Here is an 8656-nt window from a genome sequence, read left to right on the forward strand (position 1 = left end):
CTCCCCATGTGATGCCTCCTTATCTTCTTACCCTGTAGGGAATGCTCTGTGTAGTAAGCACCCTTAAGAATACACATTTCAGATAGGGAGAGGCTGTAGCATAAAAAGTATTGTAGTTATTGAAAAAAGTATGTATACTTAGTTTCTGCATCTAAATTAAGGTCCATGATGAAGTACTTTAGGACAGTGGTTCCCAACCTGGGGTCCGGGCACCCCTCAGGGGGGCGGCAAAGATCACAGGGGGTGCGCAAGTCTTTATCTGATTTGAAGTTGAGGTAAAAAAAAATATTTGCACATCTTAAAAAAATTATGATAATACACTAGAATATATAATGTATACAAAAGTCTGTATAAAACTATATTTTTGTTCTCGCTTAAAATTGTAGGCAGGCTACTTAGTAGGCCAAACCTCCGGGACCTCTTAACCTGGGGCCCTTGCTGTCATCAGGTCAGCTGCTAGCTGCTATCATCCTCGTTTTTCCTGCCGCCACAGCATCACTATTTTTTTAATTAAACACGGCGGCGAAACGTAAAAGTGCTGATAACTGCTCTGAATCAAAAAAGAAGGTAAGGCTCTATCTCGAGAGTTTCCTCAACTTCAGTTTCGGGGCCCAGCTTTTCTTAGACATGAGTAGGCGGGATGCCAAGGAAAAAAGGTTGGGAACCACTGCTTTAGGAGATGCTAGCATGAAATGTGCCGTGCATGAGTAGTGTTAGGACTATGGGCAGAAAATGGAAAGTTTCAACCTGAAGGACAGTGGGACAACAAGAGGTAAGACTTGTGGCAGCAGAAGACCTACAATGGTAATACCTGTCTTCTCAAACCTGACTTAAAAACTTCTCCAAATTCATCTTGCAACATTAGTGAAAGTGAGCGTGTGCATGCCACTACATTTTGCTGCTGTATTTCTGATTCCCCCTGGTTTGATTACTTGCATAATAAACATGTACTGGAAAAAATAAAAAAGTATGGTTGGTTCATGTGGGAAAAAGGAGCATCTGTGAATTATTAAAAAAAAACCTATGCAGACATGCCAGCTGTGCGTGGCAAAGTCACATAGAATCAGCTCCTTTATTAACTACAGCAAGTTGAGGCATTTGCACAGGAAATTAACATCTTCTGAACACATAATACACGGTGGCACAATATGCATAAAAGTACCAGGAATATACTCCTATGCAAATGTCTTTAGTGTTCATCTTTCAGTGAAATTAGCTCTAATACAGAGCCTAATACAGTGTACAGTCTACATTTCGCATTAGTCAGAATGTATATACCATTGCTTTCATTGTTCCACTGTCAGAGAGGGAGTTACAGGACCTAGATTAAAGTGGAAGTGCCTCCATTTTGAGTTCAGGAATGGGAGCGGTTGTGTAAACAGGGCAGTCACTGTTTCTGCGTGGAATGTTCTCTAGGTAAACCGTAGCTCCTGCTCCTCCTCAATTGCTTCAACCTTTCCGAAGCTGCGACCCACCAACTGCCAGAGTCGCAGTGTGTCATGTCACTCCCTCTTTTATACTTTTGCCATGAGAAGAGTCTCCAACTGTCCTGAATAAGAATCATCCTCCTCCAATTTAAAAAGAGTCAAAGTGCACAGGAGTAGTAGATGGGAGCAGGACAAGTGGGCAGAGAGGGATAGTGGCTCTTCCTCAGCAGGTAAGAGGGGCTTATATATTGATCGACAGGGGAAGACCTCTAGACAGATTCTGGAGGAGTGGGGCTTATACGATCCAAGGATTGGCATGGCATAGGGCAGGGGTGGGCAATACAGCACAGCGCTAAGCTCAGGTGTAGCGCGGCATCTCGCACTGTTCACAGCGATTGAGTGCAGGGTGGTTGAGGAAGGTGCAGCTTTCACAGTTCCACTGGGCACCTTCAAAGTCCTCGTCCCTCTGGGGCCCCGGCACTGGCTTGGGGACCTGCTCCACTTCTAACAAAAACAGAGGAGAGAAGCAGCACATGAAAAAGGTCGTTAATTCACGCGAGTCACTCAACACACGTGCGAGACATGCATTCAAGCATCAACCATTCAGTATAAACGTTGAGAGACATAGGCATTCACTAAATAACAAGGTTTCACATCTAGTTTTCATGTGAACACATTTGTGGAGACTGCCACTCACCAAAATCAAGTAAGACAAAATACTGTATGCAGGATGCAAACTCATCAGGGATGAAAACGGTGACAAGGATGCAACACCGAATTGAAACTCAGATCTGTATCTTGGAAACAGTATGAACATAGGATTCTACCCCGTAGAACATCGGTCATCTATTTTTCCTCTCTTCTTTACATATCCTCATGAAAATGTCTCATGACTCACTTTTATGTTCTGAAAACTGCGCTGACAAATTCTCGCCTTTCTTTCCAGGTTTGGGCGGCACAACTGGACCGGGCTGAATGTTGTCATAAAAGTTGTTCATTGCTTTTGGATCAAACTTCCCTGTGGAGGAAAGCAGAAACCAGATACAGACGTTTGTTTAGAAGTGTCCATCCCGACCAGAGGTCCAATCAGTCCGATCAGTTTCCAGCTATTCTCTTTGAGCCTCTTGACTGACTGCCGTGTTCAGACCGAACTATGCTTTAAAAAGTCCCTGGTATATGCTAACAGGTACTTTTTTTTAGCACCACCTCCGTCGAGGTTCCAAGCGAGCTGAGGCGATACCAAAAAGGTGACGTGAAAACCTGCAGACTACCGATTGGTCGGAGAGAATCGGCACTAATCACTGCGTCATCATTGCTAGCGCCAGACGGGGGTGTCCTGAACAAACCCGCCGTTATTAAATAGTTTAGCCAGCGGTGTTTTTTTTTTTGCTGCCTCCAGCTTCTTTTGAAACAAAATTTGTCTTCTGGCTGTGGCAACAACAACACACCTTCCACGTTCTGTGTGTGTGTGTGTCGCGTTAGGTCACGGCAGTTTCCTGCGGCGGCGCTATGACGATGGATGGAATTTCTCTAGCTCAATAAGCTGCTTTGTGAAGCTGGGCTCCACACAGATCACTCACACGAATTACTGTTTTTCAGTGGCTGTTTGTCACAACAATGACCACAATTAACACCATTTTTCAGAGACCTATGTCAACATCCGTCCATTCGACTTTTCTCTAAAACAACTGTGAATTTTGGCTATTGAAAAAATTGGTCACAGCCCCAAATAACAGTAGTCTCCAAAAATAAAAAAAGCCAACAAAGTTAAAATAATGTGTACTTAGATAACAGGAACAGTGATAAATAGATATGTAACATTTACATTGAAACTTTAACTTAACATTTTAACATTGAAAGAAATACAATGCACTCAAGAAGCGCAAGTTTAAACCTAGGGGCTGACCAGAAAATACATTATTTTGCAGCAGCTTTTTTTGCTGAAAGTTCATTGACGGAGTAGGCCATCCTCAAAAGTGTGAGAGGGGCACTGGTGAGTGAAGTCAGCGTTCGAAGGCTCAGAGGAGAGACATTTATCTCACACACACACACACACACACACACGCACACACACACGCACACGCACACACACACACACTAACAACTACTGTCCGGGTGCTTCACCATTTGCAGCTTTATGGAAGAGTGGCAAAGAGAAAGCCAGTGTTAAAAACAACTTGCATACATGCAGGGTCCAGAATTAGCACCCGCCACTCGCCAAATGCGAGTAGAACTCTACAGTATGTTGGCGAATAAAATAAAATAAATGAGGTCAGCCGCCATTGGCGGGTTACTGATATAGGATTTCACTACAAACGGTCATCACCACAACACATTAGTTGATTGACCACGTTTGGTTTTGCATCGACTCTTCACACTGGTGGCGACATGCAACGTATGGCTGTCAATTATTGTATCACAATGCTTTGACCCTCGTTGTCCACCGTTGCTACGCTTACTTTATCAAGCCAGGTACCACAGAGGAGAATTTTGCGCTAACCGCAAAAGAGTCTGCAAGTATGTGGCCGTACATTGCCAGAGTAGACCAACCTAAAAGGAAAAATGAAGAGCACAGTGGAAGTACGATTAAAATAAAATTTACAGAGAAGTGGCGCTTCACAGTTAAGGGGGTGAGGAGAGATTGGCTTTTTAGGACAGCAACGCCAATATATTGAGCTGCAGCATTCGCTGCAGGGACTCGACAAATAGAACCTGCTCTTTTGTTTGTGTTGATTTTTATCATATGCATGGCAGGTTGAAAAATATTTTGGCCGGTAAATTTTTTCAGTTTACCAACCACTGGCAGATAGACCAAAAAGTTAATTTTGGACCCATGACACATCGGCCAGTGTTTGCCAAAAGGCATTTGGAAGACTGAAACAAAGTGGAAGAACTTTCTAGGAAGACCACAATCCAAATGTTCAGTGGCACTGGGCTGACTGCAAGTAAACTGGTCACACTCATGAGCCTGCTGCCAGTTAGACTGTTTCAGCTTCCAAAAACACCACTCCTGGTAAATATATAAAGCACTGAAACTCATTTCCATTTACACTGTAATTCGGGGCATATTAAGGCAATGATGTTGTTAATTAGGTAATCAACAAGGATCAAGTCAAACACTGTGCATGGGCCCAATGAGGGTCAACCTTGGATCGGCCGTGTCCTGTCATGGACCAGCCAGTCATTTTAGAGCGCTGCATCTGTATGCAGTGTGATGGAGCCTCATCCATCACTTTGGACCCAACACTGTCTGCTTCTGGGCTTGGCTTTTTCAAGATCAATGCTTTCAAATAAATCAGAGACACACTTCAAAGGCTTATGTGTAGGAATGTGCATTTGTGTGTGTGTGTGTGTGTGTGTGTGTGTGTGTGTGTACCTCTAGACTGCAGTAGATCTGTCTCCTTCAGGGTACAGTCGATATCAATCTGAAGCTGTCTGTTCAGACTCCGCAATCGGGTCATCTCTTCAGGCTGCAACCGCCGCAAACACACAACCCAGTTAGAGTAGACAAAAATAAACCCCAAATATTCCCCATCCCTCTGTTAAAACTTTGTCTTGCCATCAGAAATTGTTTTAAACTTCAATTTGTAGGATAAAATAGAGCAATTATTTCTTATTTTTGCATTTTGGCTGCACCTGGAATACTAAGTGGAATAAAGTTTGATTGTTTTTAAGATCAATTTGATAATTTTTCTGCCTTTTGAACAGCACACATGACTAAGTCCAAAGCCTGCTTCAAACCCAGAGTCAGTCAGGAGCAATGTAGCTGTTATAGCCTACAGAGCTTTCATGACTATGGGATTAAAACATTCCGGATGCGGAACTTGTGAAATAATCATTTAACAGCATTTTGTTGTACGTTACCTTTTATGTGCATGTGAAAAAGTATTAAAATTAGTCCTTACTCTGGGTATAAGACTGGAGGAGTTGACTCGTCGAAAGCGTCTTTGAAGGGCGTCATATTCCATATTGTTGACATCGGCCTTCAGGTTCTCTAGTTTCTGCTTCTCCAGTAGCAGCTCCTTCATTAGACGCTCCATCCTGGCCCGCTGGTGGAGCAGGAGAGCTGGAGGGAAACACACCAAAAACAAAATGCTTGAAATTCAAGAATGAAAAATACAATTTTTATAGAAAACCTTTTCTCACTCTAGTGCTCTACTCTATACTAACGCTGACATAAAAAGGTAATAAAACACTGACATACCACAAACTACAAAATGTATATGTCTGGGGAGAAAGTCTCAAATATGATAGCAAACTATGCCAACAAGATCACCATTAAACACCACAAATTGATAAACACTTCGTCATAGTTTCAAAAAATATTTCAATTTTAAACGTAAAGTGTGAGGATTACTGACAATTACGGTAGGATTGGTCCACCAATACACAAAATAGTCATCAAATTCTAAGATGACATGCATCTATAAACTTTGCTCAACAACAGTTTCATGCACACCAGCAGAAAAGTCTTCTAAGATGAAGTCAGCTATTCTCAGACTAAAGGCTTTGGTCTCGTCTTTATTTTAAACAACACAGCCCCAAACACACATCCAATGTCAACTCCAACTGGAAAACAGTATTGACAAAAAGTCAAAACTGCAGAGCAATAGAAAAAAACAAGAATCACCTACCTTGTGTATAGGCATAGTCATCAGACCCTGAGCTTGAACGTCGGGGCATATGCTGAAACTGACTGACAATGTTCCCTGGCAGAGCAGAGATGGGCAGGATGGGTGCAGGGGCAGCGTTGTGCTCCCCTTGGTCTACTATGTTGAGAAGAGACTCCGCTTCGGCAACAGGAGGTGAGCTGAGTGGCCTCTGGGGCTGGCCTCCTGGGGACACTTTGATTTTAAAGGTGTATGCTGACTGGCCCGGTTGAGGAGAGGAGGCAGGCCGAGGTCTTGCAGGACTGGGATGTTGCAGATACATCCCAGGGTGGAAGGATGCCGGGCCTGCAGGTCCAGTCATAGTGATGCCCCTCGAGGGGGAGCTGGGCGAGGGGCTGGTGGCCATGTAAAGTGCTCCCTGAGGATGTGGGGTGTGCACAGGTGAGTTGCTGCGAGGTCGTGGACCCTCCAGGGTAATCTCTATCTGGTTCTTGAGGCTTTTTGTGTGGTAGGGCCTGTAAACAGCTGGCTGTGCCTGGGGCTGTTGCTGGTGATGGTAGGGCATGCTGGGAATGGTTGGGGAGCTAATAGGGAGAAAGACATATTGCTGGTGCTGGGGTTGTGGCTGGGGCTGTGGCTGGGGCTGTGGCTGGGGCTGAACCTGATGCTGCGGGGAGCTGTAAGGCGAGCCGTATGTGGGAGTACTGTAGGGGGACTGCTGATGCTGATACACAGGTGCCCCTGAAGAGGACCACGGTGCCGGCTGTGGGCTCTGGGAGGGTGAGGGTCTCATATACAGGGTGGTGTTGGTGTTTGCGTAGTGCCCTGGGGGGATCTGCAGAGCCTGTGGGACATTGGGTATACTTTGCTGCGAAAGTGTGACTGTTATAGGGTTCATAGAGTAACGTGGGACAGGGGCGTATGTGGGAGACATGCCCTGCATTGTTGGTGGAGGAGTGGGAGTGCTAGCCGAGCGGCTCTGATCATTCATGAAGAAAGGATTATAACCCGGGGAGGGGGCCATGGTGGCAGGGGCTGACAGTGGCTCAGGGTAGCTGGGCCTCTGGGGTTCGATGTGACTGTCACTGGTACTGTGTACAAGGGAGCGTCCTACTCCTGCTGCTCCTCCATTTGCCTTGCTTGCCTCTGAGCCTGGGTATCCCAGGCTAATGTGTAGCATGTGGTTTCGATTTAATCGCCCCTCCTCTGGACTGTGATGGAACTCCCCATACAGGTATCTGTTACTCTCCTGAGCCAACAAGCGGCAGCATAGATCCAGGTTATTGTTGTTCTGAGACAGCAAAGGAGAACAGTGTCAGTCATTCAGTGTGGATCAGTCATAAGTGATAATACTACCGGTTGGTAATCGGGTAGGGCAAACATAGAGAGATATCCTAAAACAAAACAACCTTCTACCCAAGTGTACATTGCACAACATTCTCCAACAGCTTTTCTAAATATGTACAGGAATACTAAATGAGCCGTGTAACCTTCGGTCAGAACAGAGTGTGTGTGTGTGTGTGTGTGTGTGTGTGTATACCTGCAGAAGGCACTGTGACACTACCCCCTCTGGGATCTCTGGGAAGAGCTGTTTGAGGTCCTGCAGGATGTGGTAGTCAGGCTGAGACCCTCCCTGCGCCATCCTGAGCCAACACAGAGAGTCACCGAGCCCAATGCTGCGAAAGCTGAAATAATCGATCCCGTCTCATCCCCTGAAGATGCAGAGATGACAGACAAAACTCAAATCCATGGGAATGTTCGCAATAATCGTATTAGCATTGTTGGCCTGCTACATTTCTGCCACACACCCAATGTGTCAGCAGTAATCGAACACATCAATTAAATAGTCTTTGTGGGGCATGTCGACCTAAAGTTTTCAAAGAGATGTGTCCAAGAAAGAGAGGAGGAACAACCGGAACATAACACACGAGCAAAGAGAAAACAAGCCAGCGTCACTGGTATTCATTCGCATTAGCACAGGAGTGCTAGCAAGGTGCCTCTCAGTCTGTTGTTGTTTGTTTAGCCATACTGTTGCACCAAGCAACGACGACATACCATAGCTAGCCAGCCGGCTAGTTCTCAGCATCTGTTAGCCTCTGTGCATCACTCAAATAAACAACCACACCGGTGTGATGTGTGGCTACGACAGGAAACAGCATTACCATCCCTGGGAGATTGTCCGATGTTACCTGTAACGTTACCCAATTCAGCAACACAACCCCCTAAACAAGTCACCTGTTTAAACAAGATTAACTTAAGTCGTCAACTGCCTGCCAGCTAACTTTGCTAATGCTAAGCGTAGCTTGGTCCTGTTGGCTGGTCAGCTGTCACAAGCCTGGGTGTTGATGGATTAGCTAGCTAGCCATGCTAAAATCAGCGAGCGTTAGCCACTAACGGCTCTATAAAACTTACCATATGTTAGGAGTCTCCCTCATGTCTCGGACCATAGCTGAGTCGCGAGGAGAGCTAATATTTTCGAATTGGTACACTGAGGTTCGTCAATGAGTTGTTTGGACTAAATAACTTATTGTTTCGCATTCCAGCGTTGGGCCCCTGCCGCTGAATTGCATACGAACAAGCTGTCTATCGCGATAATGTCAGATTTTCCCGGACCAGGAA

At 45.3% G+C, this 8656-nt stretch overlaps 1 protein-coding gene across 3 annotated transcripts; it reads right to left on the reverse strand.

The window, feature by feature from the left end:
- Positions 1–1002: 1002 nt before the first annotated feature.
- Positions 1003–8656, reverse strand: tab3 (TGF-beta activated kinase 1 (MAP3K7) binding protein 3). Of its 3 annotated transcripts, none has more exons than XM_039811284.1 (7): positions 8450–8655; positions 7578–7749; positions 6062–7328; positions 5333–5493; positions 4804–4897; positions 2326–2445; positions 1003–1931 (listed from the first exon to the last, which is right to left on the reverse strand). In XM_039811284.1, the coding sequence occupies exons 2-7, from the start codon at positions 7677–7679 to the stop codon at positions 1786–1788; spliced, it is 1890 nt and encodes a 629-aa protein (XP_039667218.1). In that variant the 5' UTR covers positions 7680–7749; positions 8450–8655; the 3' UTR covers positions 1003–1785. The 3 variants fall into 3 exon arrangements, with proteins under 3 accessions (XP_039667218.1, XP_039667219.1, XP_039667220.1); XM_039811285.1 differs by lacking the exon at positions 8450–8655 and adding an exon at positions 8093–8311; XM_039811286.1 differs by lacking the exon at positions 2326–2445 and having other exon boundaries at positions 8450–8656.

This window comes from Perca fluviatilis, chromosome 9 (assembly GCF_010015445.1).
Source record: "Perca fluviatilis chromosome 9, GENO_Pfluv_1.0, whole genome shotgun sequence".
Taxonomy (NCBI): domain Eukaryota; kingdom Metazoa; phylum Chordata; class Actinopteri; order Perciformes; family Percidae; genus Perca; species Perca fluviatilis.

What these genes read in the sequence shown, in the direction of transcription:
- tab3 (XM_039811284.1), bottom strand. Translation starts at nt 7,679, where the DNA reads ATGGCGCAGGGAGGGTCTCAGCCTGACTACCACATCCTGCAGGACCTC. An exon ending in AGATCTACTGCAGTCTAGAG is followed by an intron (nt 2,446 to 4,803) that starts GTACACACACAC and finishes TTTCCTCCACAG; the next exon opens with GGAAGTTTGATCCAAAAGCA. An exon ending in GCAGTTTTCAGAACATAAAA is followed by an intron (nt 1,932 to 2,325) that starts GTGAGTCATGAG and finishes TGTTTTTGTTAG; the next exon opens with AAGTGGAGCAGGTCCCCAAG.